Here is a 15,048-nt window from a genome sequence, read left to right as displayed (position 1 = left end):
CAGAATTTTTTATTTAAAGGGGAAAAAGAAAGAAATAGTCCTGAAATGTGTCATTTACATATTGCCAAGACCTGTTAACACAGAGAAAACACAAAACCTGAGTGAAGGCCGGGCGCAGTGGCTCACACCTGGAATCCCAGCACTTTGAGAGGCCAAGGCGGGCGGATCACCTGAGGTCAGGAGTTTGAGACCAGCTTGGCCAACATGGTGAAACCCCATCTCCACTAAAAATACAAAAATTAGCCAAACGTGGTGGCATGCACCTATAATCCCAGTTACTGGGGAAGCTGAGGCAGGAGAATTGCTTGACCTGGGAGGCAGAGGTTGGAGTGAGCCAAGATCACTCCACTGCACTCCAGCCTGGGTGACAGACTCAAAAAAAAAAAAACCCAAAAAAAACAAAAAAAGCAAAAACAAAACCTGAGTGAAGTGGACAACTGTTGATGTAACTGTAACCACAGAACCAGTTCAAACTGGTTCAGCTTCATCTGAGTTGATTTGAGTTACAACAGACCGCAAGGCTGCAAGTCGCAAGCATGCGCAGGTGAACCAGGCACACAGGATTAGTGACTCTGGGGCGGGCTAGAAGGAAAAGTTAACCACAGATGGAACCCAAGTACCTGGATCAAGCAACTAGGACCAAATTAAGAACAAGGGAGCCCTGTTTTGTTGCAATAGGAACTTAAGAGCAAAAGGCCCAGCACTGCCTCACTGCAGAGCTCAATCAAATCATGCCTCACTGCATTTTTCCGTCTCCCTCACAGTTACTCTTCCTATAAAACCCACCCCGAGACCCCAGCTCCGGGAGAACAGGGTCTCCTGTCTCCTTGTCAAACAACCTGGCAATAAAGATGTTTTTTTCCTGAAAAGCTGGTACCATCGTATTGGCTTCAATGTGCATCCAGGAGTGAGACCACTGCTTGGTAACATAATCGGAACTGTCACACCATATTTGAGAGGTAGGTGAAGACATTTTTTTCCTTCTAATAAGTTCATTTGCATCACTGAGATTTTTAAAAATAGAACCATCTGCTCCTATTTGTGTAATCCAAAAAAAAAAAATAGGTTTAAAAAAGAAAATCAGTGGTGTCAATACTAATACCACCACCACACTTGCTTGCCATAAGAGTTCTGGATTTTTCATTTTAAGTTACTAGATAAACAAATTAGTTACTGCTTAGACATACACGGAATGATTTTCACACTTGGCCCTTATTTGTTGCAAATATTTACTATTTCAAAGAGTACTTTATAAATACAGAGAGTCACTATAGTTTTTGTTTAAAAGTGAAAATAAGAATTAAAAAAAAAAAAAAAAAGCCAGGCACACTCACAGTGGTGAGTGCCTGTAGTCCCAAAAACTGGGGAGATTAAGGCAGGTGGATTGCTTGAGTTCAGAAGGCTGACCAGCCTGGGCACCACCATGAGGCCCTGTCTCTAACAACAATAACAAAACCCTGAACAGAAGCACTACTTAGATTAAATGGACTTTACCTTCAGCATTTGTTCATTTTCAGCTGCAAAGAGGGAGACAGAGCCAAAGACCAGCTTAAACAGCTTGAGGTACAGGTTGGAGAGCTCCACGTTGGAGCCCATTTCTGGCAGGCGATCAAGAAGATATTCCACCAGAATCGTAGCAAACAGAGCAGAGGTAGTAGGATTTGCCAAGAAGGAATTGGCAACAATCTGTCAAAACAAGAAACACATGTGAAAAATTAATCCCTTCTCCAAAGCAGTTTTAAGACAAAGTAGTAAGCTTTCAAAAAACATAAAACCAAGCCTGTATCACACACTCCAAGAAATTTAATTATCCACCAAAGGAAAAAAATGAAACAGGTTTACTGAGCAGGGCAGTTCACTTCAATGATGTAATCTGTTATTTCATCCTCATCATCAAATACATTTAATGCCTTTTTTTTTTTTTTTTTTGAGATTTTGAGATGGGGGTCTCGCTCTGTCACCCAGGCTGGAGTGCAGTGGTGCGATCTCAGCTCACTGCAGCCTCAACCTCCTGGGCTCAAACAATCCTCCTGCCTCAACCTCCTGAGTAACTAAGACTACAGGTGTGTGCCACCACACCCAGCTAATTTTTGTATTTTTGTAGAGATGGGTTTCACCATTGTTGCCCAGGCTGATCTCAAACTCCTGGGCTCAAGCAATCCTCAGCCTCCTAAAGTGCTGGGATTACAGGCATGAGCCATCGCACCTGGCTCACATATTTATTTCTACTAATGAAAGGAACTGATCCAAAGCATTTGAATCTTTTAAGAATTGTTTCAAGACATTATGGCCTAATATTTCTTTAAATTTTGAGCTATAAGCACATTCTTGGCTACATTATTTTTAAAATCCCTGAAATAAATGAAAAAGTATTTAAGACATAAACAAAGAATTGTAATGTTCAAACAACATAAAAAAAGGAGTTTTATACCTGAAGAGCATAATTTTTTGAGATTCTCTCCACCATATAAGGGACCGTAGTTTGGAAGATTTCTTTGAACGTTAAAGGGTTCATCATTGTGAACACACCAGCGAAATGCTCCAATACCTCCTTCTCCTCTTTCATTCTCACAGTCTGGCAGTTGGCCACGCGGATGTATGTCTGTCCATTTCCTGCTATCTGGACCTAATACAGGGGAAAAACGCCGCCCACGAGCATTAAAACTGAACCTCTCTGAATATGTTTCATTACGTAACCAGATCAGCTGCATACTTAAAATGGAGCACTTAAATTACATAACAAATGTCCCCCTCCAAAACCTTTTAAATTCTCCTTTCTCACCTTAATTTTGGCAAAAAATTAAAAAAAAAAAAACCTCTAGGTGTTCAGACCATGAAAAAAATTAGTAAACTTAAGTCTTATATTTTTATTGCATTCCGTTTACACTATCTGCCCCACAAAAATGCACATAGACTCTTATAAGAATTCCCACATAAACGCAGTGCTATGTTGTGGAACAAAGCACATCTGGGTATACAAATACTGTGGACCATCCAAATACTAACAGCTCTCACTGCCACCCCACCACTAGCACCTCTAATACTAAGAGGTACTTTCCATATGCGAAAGCCTGGCTGGAGGGCACTTCCTTACCTGATAAATATCTAAAGCTTGCATTGCATATTTCACAAGCTTGATGTAAATCTGTGTCTCTTTGGGTTGTAACTGCTTGTTGGGAATGAACTGAGCTTCTGGAAAAGAGAAAGTATATTAAGTTAACCTGAATAAAACTCACTTTATGAAAAGTATTGTTTGTCTACATAACTGAAGAGCAGAATTACCACCAGGTGCTTTGCATGATGTTATGCCCCACGTGATTGTCTTGACACCACACACCAAGGTTTTGACCAAACTTCGACAGTCTGTGACTTGGAATGTCTGCTTGTCTTCCTTGTCCTTTTCTCCTTGCTTCTCGAAGGGAGGCACGGGGGCCGGGGTCACGGGGGTGGCAGGCGGGGGTGGGGGCGGGGGTGGAGGTGGGGCAGGGACGGGGGCTGGGGAGGGAGCAGGGCCAGGAGCTGCAGGGGCAGTGGGCACCCCGGGCAGAGCTGCTTCCACGGCTCCGAGTTCTGACTGAGGCTTACACTTCTTAAAAATGGCAGAGAGCTGGTACCGAGCAATTGTGTGGAATTTGAGAACGAAAACCTAACGGGAAGAGAAATTCAAGAGGGAAGACAGAATTATTCCTCTTCGACAGGCCAAATACTGCTCAGATCACAGTAAAATAAGATGGGACTGACACCAGCTGCTCAAGTCATGCTGCTTTTCTATGAGGTTGGTGTCAAAGGAATTGCAGTTTTTGCCATTACTTCTGATGAAACTGCAGTTACTTTCGCACCAACCCAACAAAACTGGTGGAAGGCTGGTAACATCTGGGCACCTCCTTTGTGCCAGGTGTAAAGGAAAAGAAAGGTGCCGATTTACTCCCAACACCATCTCCGTTTTGCATGTGCAGAGTCTGGCTCAGGAAGGCTAAGTGACTGGCCTGACAAGCAGGGCCTGGATTTCATCCAGGACTACAGGCCTCAACCCACCAGGGCCCCGCCACCACCCCCGGGGCTCAGGAATCACATCCCTCACACTCAGGTGTCTCCCCAGAGATGTCCACAGCCAGTCTAGCACTTGGGTACTATGCCCCCAGAAAATAACTCTCCTAATTACTTGCCAGGAAGTGTGCTAAGAGCTTTCAAGCGCTGCCTGATTGAACTCCCACAGTGATCCTATGAGGCAAATATCATCACCCCAAGTGAAAAGATGAAAAAACTGGTGCACAGAAGTGAAGCATCTGCGGAGCCTGGGTCTAAACCTAGGTGGTCTAACTCCTGGAATCGAGCCTAGCGATCGAGCCGCCCCTATAGCACTGGTTCAAGTTTAGCCACAAGTCCGGCATGGTGGCTCATGCCTGTAATCCCAGCACTCTGGGAGGCTGAGGCAAGAGGATCACTTGAGGCCAGGAGTTCGAGACCAGCCTGGCCAACATGGGAAAACCCTGCCTCTACTAAAATACAAAATGTTAGTTGGGCATGATGGTGCATGCCTATAATACCAGCTACTTGGGAGGCTGAGGCATGAGAATCACTTGAACCCAGGAGGCAGAGGTTGCAGTGAGCTGAGATCATGCCACTGCACTCCAGCCTAGACAACAGAGCCATGATCTGTCTCAAAAAAAAAAAAAAAAAAAAAAAGTTTAGCCACAAATAGGATAGAGTGCAGGATGGATGATACTCTCAGAAGAGCTGGTACCTCCAGCATCCGCATCAGGACGTCTCTCCCATTGCCGCTCTCCTGCTCGCTCTTGGAACGGATGCAGTCCACCAGGTTCAGCAGGAGCTTGCAGGACATGGTCTGGATGCTGCTGGGCAGGGACTCGTCGTCGATGTTCTTGGCAAAGAGCTGGACGGCGAGGGAGAGGTCGCTGAGGGGCAGGTGCTGGCGGACATGGTGCACGAGGTCGGCCAGCGTGCTGTAGGCGAGGGGCCTGTGGGCAGAGACCTCCACTAGTGCTCCTTCCCACGTGGCCATGCCTGCTGCAGCAGGCCACCAGGGGTATCACCATCTGCCCCAGGAACACCACCCCTGGGACGGCACAGTTACATGGCCCATTTTCACCACATTACTCTCTCCCAGATACATGACGGAAGAGGGCTCAAGTTTTGTACTGATACCTCCATCTTTACCTTCCAAGTTAAAAGGGTAACTTTGTGCATGTCATAAAGTTGCTAACAGATGCTGGCACATACAGCTAAGCCGAGGAGGAATACTACCAGCTTGATCATGCACTGAATGGGTTTTGTTGCTCAAAAATAAATAGGACGGGTCAATCAATCTTTATATATGATGACCACTTTACAGAGATACAGTAAGAATTTTCAGGCTACTAGTTTTTTCCCTCACTAAACACATGGACACCTGCCATGTGCCAGATCCTGGGCCTGCCAGGGACACCTCAGTGACCCAAGTAGAGCCCCTGTCCTCAGGAAGCTTACTTACAGCAGAGAACACACAAGTAAACAAGCTACACAAGTTAGTAAGTGCTGGGGGAGATGTGAAAAGGGCACGTGAGAAAGATCAGTGGGGGGAGCTATTCTTAAACAGGGTTCCAGGGACAGTTCCTCTGACGTGGCACTGAAGTTGAGATCTTAAGGACAAAAACGGGCCATAAGGCAAAAATCCAGGGAAATTTCCAGATGGAAGAAACAGGAAAGATAAAGGCCCAGAGATGGTAACTGCCTGAAGTAGCCAAGAAGCTATAGGGGCCAGTGTGGCTGCAGCACATCAGGGAGGGCAGCTGTAGGGGCCAACATGACTACAGCAGGTCAGAGAGGGGAGCTAAGGGGCCAGCATGGCTGAAGCAGGTCAAGGAGGGGAGCTGTAGGGGCCAGCATGGCTGAAGCAGGTCAGGGAGGGGAACTGTAGGGGCCAGCATGGCTGAAGCAGGTCAGGGAGCGGGGCTGTAGGGGGCAGCGTGCTGCAAAAGTTTGGAGAAGGGAGCTGCAGGGGCCAGTGTGGCTGCAGCAAGTCAGAGAGGAAGGACCAACACAAGACGTAGAACAGGTGGACAGAGCCAAATCACGCAGAGACTCAAATGCTATGGTCAAGAGTTTGGGTTTTCTCTAAGAACTACAGAAAGCCACTGGAGGGCTTTGAGCAGGAGTAACGTAATCTAAAGTCCAATTCTAGGCAGGTTCAATCCCAAGTTACAAAAAATGTCTTAATATTTTATAACATTATCTATAGAAAACAGTGAGAAAACTGTATCATATTCAAAGGATCCTAAACATTTTTCAAAAGATCCATCACGCCTTCCTTATTAGAAGTAAAATATGACAAATATTGATTTATTTTATAATGTAAAGATGATTAAATGTTAATTTTCTGCTTTAGAAACAGTAACCATTATCACTTTTTTTTTTGAGACAGAGTTTCACTCTTATTGCCCAGGCCGGATTGCAATGGCATGATCTTGGCTCATTGCAACCTCCACCTCCTGGGTTCAAGCGATTCCCCTGCCTCAGCCTCCCGACAAGCTGGGATTACAGGCATGCGCCACCACACCTGGCTAATTTTGTATTTTTAGTAGAGACGGGGTTTCTTTATGTTGGTCAGGCTGGTCTCGAACCCCCGACCTCAGGTGATCTGCCCACCTCGGCCTCCCAAAGTGCTGGGATTACAGGTGTGAGCCACCGTGTCCGGCCACAACTACTTTTTTTTTCTTAAGTGTAACAAACAAAGATTATACAGACATACATTAAGATATTAGCAACATTACTCCATCTCCCTGTGCAGGACCAAAAGGTTTTCTTCCCTTCTATATCTTCCTGGTAGGTTATAAAAAAAAAAATTTCTTTTTAACAAAAAAAGATGCGTTATACAAAAAGCAAAAAACAATAATAAAGTCAGATAAAGTTTTACCTAAAATTTAAATCAAGATGATTACTCTGATTTCTTCCTTTAAGCTAAAGCACAAAAAGTAATCTAAGGGCTTTCCAAAAATCCTGCAATTCTTGGCTGGGCACAGTGGCTCACGCCTGTAATCCCAGCACTTTGGGAGGCTGAGGCGGGCAGATCACCTGAGGTCAGGAGTTCAAGACCAGCCTGGCCAACATGGCGAAACCCCATCTCTACTAAAAATACAAAAATTAGCCAGGCATGGTGGTAGGCACCTGTAATCCCAGCTACTTGGGCAGCTGAGGCAGGGAGAATTGCTTGAACCCAGGAGGCAGAGTTGCAGTGAGCCGAGATTGCGCCACTATACTCCAGCCTGGGTGACAGAGTAGAGACTCAGCCTCAAAATAAATAAATAAATAAATAAATAAATAAATAAATAAAACAAAAACAAAAATCCTGCAATTGTTAACCTAACAGGTGTGTCAAGGCCCAATAGCCAGTGTTCATTGAAACACTTGTAACATGAAGAGCTGGTAACTGATGCTCCTGGCATTTAACCAACCAGATATCACTGGTTTAATCTCATACCTTAGAGTCTCTCTGGCAGTATATCCTGAGCCAATTAGTATGGATTCATCAAACAGCTTGTCCATGCAAGGAATGAACTCTAGAAGACAAACATCCAATGCACAGATCACTAACAAAACCAATCACACATTAAATTACTTTACAGTGCTTTCGAAGTAGCCAGCCCGCAGTCTGATGTGCAACCCAGGCCTGAAAAGGGACAGAGAGGAGACCAGAAAGGCACAAGTGCTATTTCAGTCTCACATAGCGGCTCTGCTGGGCCACACCAGCCACCTGCTGTCAAAGATGCAGTCAGGGTCACGTTCAGGGTCAGAGCTCAAATTAAGAATAAATCAGGTTGGTGTCCCCCGGCAGAGATCCCACCTCTAATACTTAATTAGAGTGGGCACATCCCACCATCCTTAAACATTGTCACCACCCTCCCAACCAGTTTGGAGAAGGGAACGGGATCTCCTAAATGCCCCTTTACTACCCTGAAGCATATTGAGAAGACCTAAGGATGTTTCTCTATGTAAATTACAAAGGTCCAGGCATTTTTACAATGTTCTCACAGGCATGAGTCCCAGGTTACGGTTCCTGATTCCCTGGATGATGCTCATCAGAATCCCCACAGGGGTTGCTCTCTTGCTGTATTCCTGCAGGTGGAACCACCCCTAAACTTATTCTCTGCACCCTTGCAGGCCTGAACCTAACCAGGGTTCTATAGAAACAACCAGTCACCACTCAGGGACAATTCAGGCTTCTGAGGATGTGCAGATGGGGCAGCGACAGCATGTCCACTCTTCCCCTGGGGAGCTCTATTAATACAATCATACCGAAGGATGTTCAGGTTCTGGAATAAGCCTGACATAAAGCCAGCTGCAGTAAGTCAAATAAAGTACATTTACCACCAGCTCATAGCTATTGAGGGTCAAAGGCATAAAAGAAATGCAGACACTGAAATGTGCAAGATGCACATCTCTAGGTAACTGCACAGCCAGGCAGCACACGGAGGAGCAGCCAAATGGAAACAGCGACAAGCAGGCCCCTCTGAGGTCAGAGGATGCAATGGGCCAGGCAGGCTGCAGTGAAGTGGCCAAGACGAAGGAGGCACAGAGGGGTGCAAAGGGCTCAGCCATGACGTGGAGAACTGGCTGGGGAGGTGGGAGCACCTCCAGCAGAGGGAGGAGTGATAGGAGATGAAATTGCATGACCACTACTTTCCAGATCCTCTCCATGACCCAGAATCGGAATCTCTAGGAAAATGCTGAACTTGTTACAATGGCAGGTTTTCTCAAACCACTGGCTCTTCAGAATGAGTGAAAATGAGTTACCAGCTGATAACGTTGCAGGTGCCAAAAAAGTAAGGTGAAGAGAAAATGTTGGTTGAAGTGGACGTTTTAACTGTAACACACAGTTAACATTTAACATGATTCTCTAAATGTTTCTTTCCACCAAAACTTTGAGATGTGATGCTAACGTCTATTTAAGTCTCACGAACTACTAAAAGGCTTCAAAATAAAGCGTCCTATAATATCTTGTTAAAAAAAAATCAAGCCAACTAGTAAATGGAGTTTAAAAAAAGGGAAAACTAAAAGCTGAACCCCAAAAGTCTAATGTGATCAACCCCTGGAGAGCAGCAGCTTGGGAAGCCAGCAATCCTGGCTAGCAGCTGTGAACACTGATTAAAACCAAGCTTTATGCCCTCAGAAGGGGCCAGCTTGTACAGCAATGGGAAGGAGGTGACATGGTAAGCATGAAAAGGATGATTTTTTTTTTTTTTTTTTGAGACAGAGTCTTGCTCTGTTGCCCAGGCTAGAGTGCAGTGGCGCAATCTCGGCTCACTGCAAACTCCGCCTTCGCGGGTTCACACCATTCTCCTGCCTCAGCCTCCCGAGTAGCTCGGACTACAGGCGCCCACCACCACACCTGGCTAATTTTTTGTATTTTTAGTAGAGACGGGGTTTTACTGTGTTAGCCAGGATGGTCTCGATCTCCTGACCTCGTGATCTGCCTGCCTCGGCCTCCCAAAGTGCTGGGATTACAGATGTGAGCCACCGCGCCGGGCTGAAAAGGATTTTTAATCTGTTAGCAGATCTACAAGAATCCTCGTGCTACAAAGGTCCCCAACACACCTCCAAAATTCTTACTCATGGCAGGAGTATTGGAAAGAGGTCGGGTGCAGTGGCTCACACCCATAGTCCCACCACTTTGGAAGGCTGAGGTGGGCACATCACTTAAGGTCAGGAGTTCGAGACCAGCCTGGGCAACATGGTGAAATCTCCTCTCTACTAAAAATTAAAAAATTAACCGGGCGTGGGGGCGGGTGCCTGTAATTCCAGCTACTTGGGAGGCTGAGGCACGAGAACCGTGCCCGGCTGAGATCTGATGGTTTTAAAAAGGGGAGTTTCCCTGCACAAGCTCTATCTTTGCCTGCCACCATCCACGTAAGATGTGACTTGCTCCTCCTTGCCTTCTGCCATGACTGTGAGGCCTCCCCAGCCATATGGAATTTTAAGTCCATAAAATCTCTTTTTTTTGTAAATTGCCCAGTCTCGGGTATGTCTTTATAAGCAGCGTGAAAACAGACTAACACAGGGAGGCAAAGAGGGAGAGAAAAGAGGGGAAAGAATGAACCCAAGACAGCAATGAAGGAAGCAAGGATACGTGGAAACCTCGCAGCACAACTATGCAATATCAGCTGAGTCCCCAAAGATGGCCACAGGACTAGCATCAGCATTCAAGACAAGACAGGCCGGACGTACGGTTTCTCAGCTCTGTGGTGAGGATGTGTTTGGCAGCAATCAGAAGCTCCTTTCTGAGGTGTGCAGTCTCTGCTGGACAATTTGAAAGTAACTGCAGCATTCCTTTCACCATCTGCTGAGAATACTTAGTCACCAACTCCTGTAAGAACAGAGTGAGATGACACAGTTACACGGACAGGAGAGTGTTAAGAAAAATTCAAATGTTATCAGCTTCTTAAAAATTCAGTAAGACCTTTGGGAGGCCGAGGTGGGTGGGTCACATGAGGTCAGGAGTTCGAGACCAGCCTGGCCAACGTGGCAAAACCCCATCTCTACTAAAAATACAAAAATTAGCTGGATGTGGTGACACACACCTGTAATCCCAGCTACTTGGGAGGCTGAGGCATAAGAATCGCTTGAACCCGGGAGGAGAAGGTTGCAGTAAGGCAAGATCAAGCCACTGCACTCCAGCCTGAAAGAGTGAGACTCTTGTCTCCAAAAAAAAAAAAAAAAATCAGTAAGACTAAGCTTGACTCAAGTGACCCTCGACTTCCTGGGCTCACGCCATCCTCCCACCTCAGTAGCTGGGACTAAGGGTGCATACCACCATGCCTAATTTTCAATTTTCTTTTTAGAGATGAGGATCTCGCTGTGTTGCCCGGGCTGGCCTCCAACTCCTGGGCTCAAGCAATCCTCCCACCTTGGCCTCCCAGACTGCTGGGATTATAGGCGTGAGCCACCATGCCAGGCTTGTAAGATTTTTTAAAAGTAATTACTTGTTTACTTAGTTATCCCATTAATGTAAGTTGTGAACAACAGTGGAGCCAACTTGAGCCAACTCAGAACAGGCTCTAATCACAATCTTCTTTTGCGGGGTCAGCAGAAGGCCACTCACCAAGATAACGCAAGCTGACTAAAATGTCAAGGGGTACCTAATTTAGACTTTTTACACCAAATGTTCCATTTTCTTCATGTAAGCTATCATTATCTAGTCATATACATTAAAATTAAGGGGGAAAAGGTTACAAATGCTTTCAAAAGTAGTTTTTATTCTAAACAACTCAGCTCTTTAATTTTTATTTTTCTGAAATAAAAGCCTTACAAAAAGCATAAACTATAACCCAATTCCATTGATAGATATTAGTACTGAATTTATTCCATACCATAGAACAATCATGTAAGAATTCTTTTCAAAAACACTAAAAGGAGATAAGGTATTTTTTCCTTCAAGTTCTTATGATTTAAATAAGAACACAACTATGCACGAAAAAATGAAACAAAAATCCACCATACAGGCTCCTCAGAAAAGCACCCAGAACTTCATCGGTTTTACTGATAATGCTCCACCACACAGGCTCCTCAAAAAAGCACCCAAAACTTCTTTATCAGTTTTACTGATAACGCCTTTTAAATTCCAATCTCTCTCACACCTAGCTGCCACAACACACAACTTCTAACAGCAGCAAGAGTCAATGAACCAAATATGTCCATACAAAAATCTGCATGTAAATGTGTATAGCTCCTTTATTAATAATGGCCAAAAATGAAACAGGCAAATCCATGAAGACAGAAAGTACATTCGTGGTTGCCAAGAGCACGCAGTCAAGGAAGGCTGCTGATGGGACAGAGTTTCGTTTTGGGGTGATGACATTATTCTAAAATTGGATGGTGGTAATGGTACAAATCTGTGGCTAAACTAAAAACCACTTAATTGTACACTTAAAGAGGGGGAACTTTATGATACATAAACTATATCTCAATAAAGCTGTTTTTAGGCCTGACTCATGCCTGTAATCCCAGCACTGTGGGGGGGCTGAGGTGGGCACATCACTTGAGGCCAGGGGTTCAAGACCAGCCTGGGCAACATGGCCAAACCTCACCTCTACAAAAAATACAAAAATTAGCCAGTCATGGTAGTGCACGCCAGTAATCCTAGCTACTCAAGTGGCTGAGGCACAAGAATAGCTTGAACCAGTGAGGCAGAGGCTACAGTGAGTTGAGATTGTGCCACTGCACTCTAGCCTGGGCAACAAGAGTGAGATTCTATCTCAAAAAATAGTAAGTAAATAATAAAGCTGTTTTTAAAAACATCAGAAATAATCTAAATACTCATCAATTGGTGAATGGATAAACACACACCATGATACATCCACACAACGGGATTCTACTGCTGTGGATTGAGCTGCATCCCCTTAAAATTCCCATGTGAAAGCCCTAACTGCAAATGTGACTGTATCTGGACACAAAGTCTTCATGAGGGGATGAAAGCTCAGTGAGGTCATGGGGCTGCAGCCATTATCCAGCAGGAATGTGGCCGTGTAAGAGGAGAGAACTCTCCCTCTCTGTTCGCCATTGGGAGGACACAGCAGAAGGCAGCTGTCTGCAAGGCAGGAAGAAAGCCCTCACCAGAAACCAGAACCTTGATCTCAGACTTCCAGCCTCCAGAACTGTGAGACAACTGCTGCTGTGTAAGCAACCTAGCCTATGGGATTTTTGTTAAGGCTGCCAAGCAAAGACAACTACACAGCAATAAAGAGTAATCAGTAAAACAAGGTCCTATCTCCACATTATTGCTAAGTGAAAGAAGCCAGACTCAAAAGGTTGCAGAGACTAGACACTGGACATTTCCACTTAGATGACATTCTAGAAAGGATAAAACTATGGGGACCAAATAAATCGGCGTGTATGCCAAGGAATAGAGGTGGTGGGATGAAACTGACAACAAATATATAACAATGGAATTCTGGAGGTTGATGGAAATGTACGGTATTTCGATGTGTCAGTAATGATTACCAACATTTGTCAATTCCTAGAACTGTACACCCACAAAAGGTGAATTTTATTGTATGTAAACTATCTCAATAAACCTGACATAAAAGTCAATGACCTTACCTGGTAAATCCTGATGATGTAAGCTAAAAATGACAATGTTTTAATCTGAGCAGCAATGAAGTCAGCATACAACTCCTTGTTGTAAAGCTTATGTTGCCTGAATAAGAAGAGAACAAAAATATTACCTCTCAATTTTGAGTAATGTTAGTATTAATTAAAAGCCTGTAACCATTACTAAACCCAAAAGATTGATTTCCACACAGACCCAAACAACACAGCAACAATAGCAAAGGTGTCTACACTTTTCGTGCAATTCCAAATAACATAAAAGTTTTAAGGGAACACACCAACCAGTTCTCCAGCCCATTCCACAGCAGTTACAATGTGAATCCCACAAAGCCAGTGCCAGGCCGGTCTACTCAATCCGCAGAAAGAATTCGTGTAACATCTGCTCAGCGCAAGACCCCAACTAGGGCCGTGGCGATGGCCAAAGAGGATTCCTCCTCAGATCCTGCCCTCAAATGACACAGCCAGACAGGCTCCAAGTCAGGAGGGTGCATGAAGACAGTCTCAGGAGGAACGTCCTTAGGTTTGAGAAAAGGCTTCACCAAGAGGCTTCAAAGGATGAACACAGCCTATCTGGAGATGAAGGCTGATGGGGAACTGAGGGTGTAAAGAACATTCTAGCACTCAAGCTGAACAATCAGCAAGAATAAAGGCTTGAAGGTGAGCAAGGCTTGGACATGCCATAGCTGTCATTGAGCACGGTAATGCCTGATGACGTTTTTAATTTACAACACACCAGAATATGAGCTATTATCTCATCTTTCCAAATTAAGAACGAAAATAGCTACAACTGTCATCCCTGAAACACAGGTGCAGAAAGTCAACAGTGCATATAATTTTACCAAAATTTTATCACTCATAATTTTCATGCCTTAAGAATGACAACAGCAAGTGTATTTTTACTTGGAATCCAGGCACTGTGGCAGCCGGCTACAGTGACGCCTCACCTGGCTTGTGCAGACACCTGAATGGCAATGGTGTTCATGATCAAGGGCACAAACTCAGCAACAACATTGTGGATGTTCAGTTTGTAGAGCTAAAAGCAAACATACCAGATTTTCATACATCGACACTTTGCTATGGCAACAAAATTTGGCATACCGAAGAATCATCACGTTATTTAACATGTGTGTATTATACACATCTTTTTGCCCCAGATGTCAGTTTTGTTATAAGAAGCCCAAAACCCAAGAGACTAATGAGCAATACACATACCTGATACATTAAAACCACAATAATGGGCAATTCTGCCAATACTTTCAGAGAAAGTGAGCCCCTCGGAATGATGGAATGCTGGAAGACAGAAATGGGTAGGACCCAGGTTACCATTGTGGCATTTAAAATAGCCCCCCACCAGTGCCCATTGAGCATCACCCACTGAAAGAGAGAGAACGGAAAACAGTGACACCTCTCTGTAAATATTTGTGATGAAAGATCCAAACTACGTTGAAAACAAAGTATGCAGCACTATCATTTAATACAATTCAATATGAAAGTTTTCTTTTTTTTTTTTTTTTTTTTTTGAGGTGGAGTCTTGCTCTTGTAACCAGGCTGGAATGCAGTGGTGCGATCTTGGCTGACTACAGCGTCCCCCTCCTGGGTTCAAGTGATTCTCCTGCCTCAGCCTCCCGAGTAGCTGGGATTACAGGCATGAACCACCATGCCCAGCTAATTTTTGTGTTTTTTAGTAGAGATGTGGTTTTGCCATGTTGGCCAGGCTGGTCTCAAACTCCTGACCTCAGGTGATCTGCCCACCTCGGTCTCCCGAAGTGCTGGGATTACAGGTGTGTGCCACCGTGCCCGGCCTAAAGGTTTTTCTACATAATCATTTGTAAAAACTTCAGGAAACTATGTCCAAACTTGGAGATTCAAATCACCTGAGAAATTTTTAAAATGAATACCTATGATCATACTTATTTAAAAGAACAGCACAAAGTACAATTTACCCAG

The 15,048-nt window shown here is 44.5% G+C and overlaps 1 protein-coding gene across 15 annotated transcripts in view; it reads right to left on the bottom strand.

Moving 5' to 3' along the window:
* The window catches only part of TRRAP (transformation/transcription domain associated protein), a 135,339-nt gene that overhangs the window by 100,317 nt on the left and 19,974 nt on the right, over positions 1 to 15,048 (bottom strand). For 12 of the 15 annotated variants that reach the window (XM_054560183.2, XM_054560188.2, XM_054560187.2 and 9 more), the window contains exons 9-18: positions 14,314 to 14,391; positions 14,046 to 14,134; positions 13,093 to 13,189; positions 10,222 to 10,360; positions 7,478 to 7,556; positions 4,745 to 4,979; positions 3,283 to 3,646; positions 3,095 to 3,192; positions 2,432 to 2,626; positions 1,495 to 1,686 (exon numbers count right to left, since the gene is read on the bottom strand). In XM_054560183.2, coding sequence (XP_054416158.1) covers positions 1,495 to 1,686; positions 2,432 to 2,626; positions 3,095 to 3,192; positions 3,283 to 3,646; positions 4,745 to 4,979; positions 7,478 to 7,556; positions 10,222 to 10,360; positions 13,093 to 13,189; positions 14,046 to 14,134; positions 14,314 to 14,391 — 1,566 coding nt within the window. The remainder of the gene's footprint in view (positions 1 to 1,494; positions 1,687 to 2,431; positions 2,627 to 3,094; positions 3,193 to 3,282; positions 3,647 to 4,744; positions 4,980 to 7,477; positions 7,557 to 10,221; positions 10,361 to 13,092; positions 13,190 to 14,045; positions 14,135 to 14,313; positions 14,392 to 15,048) is intronic. The other 3 variants (XM_054560185.2, XM_009242556.4, XM_009242557.4) reach the window with 1 other exon arrangement.

The sequence above is a fragment of the Pongo abelii genome, chromosome 6 (genome assembly GCF_028885655.2).
Source record: "Pongo abelii isolate AG06213 chromosome 6, NHGRI_mPonAbe1-v2.0_pri, whole genome shotgun sequence".
In the NCBI taxonomy this organism is placed as follows: domain Eukaryota; kingdom Metazoa; phylum Chordata; class Mammalia; order Primates; family Hominidae; genus Pongo; species Pongo abelii.
Note: the sequence above shows the minus strand (reverse complement) of the source record. Positions and strands in the feature narration are given on the sequence as shown.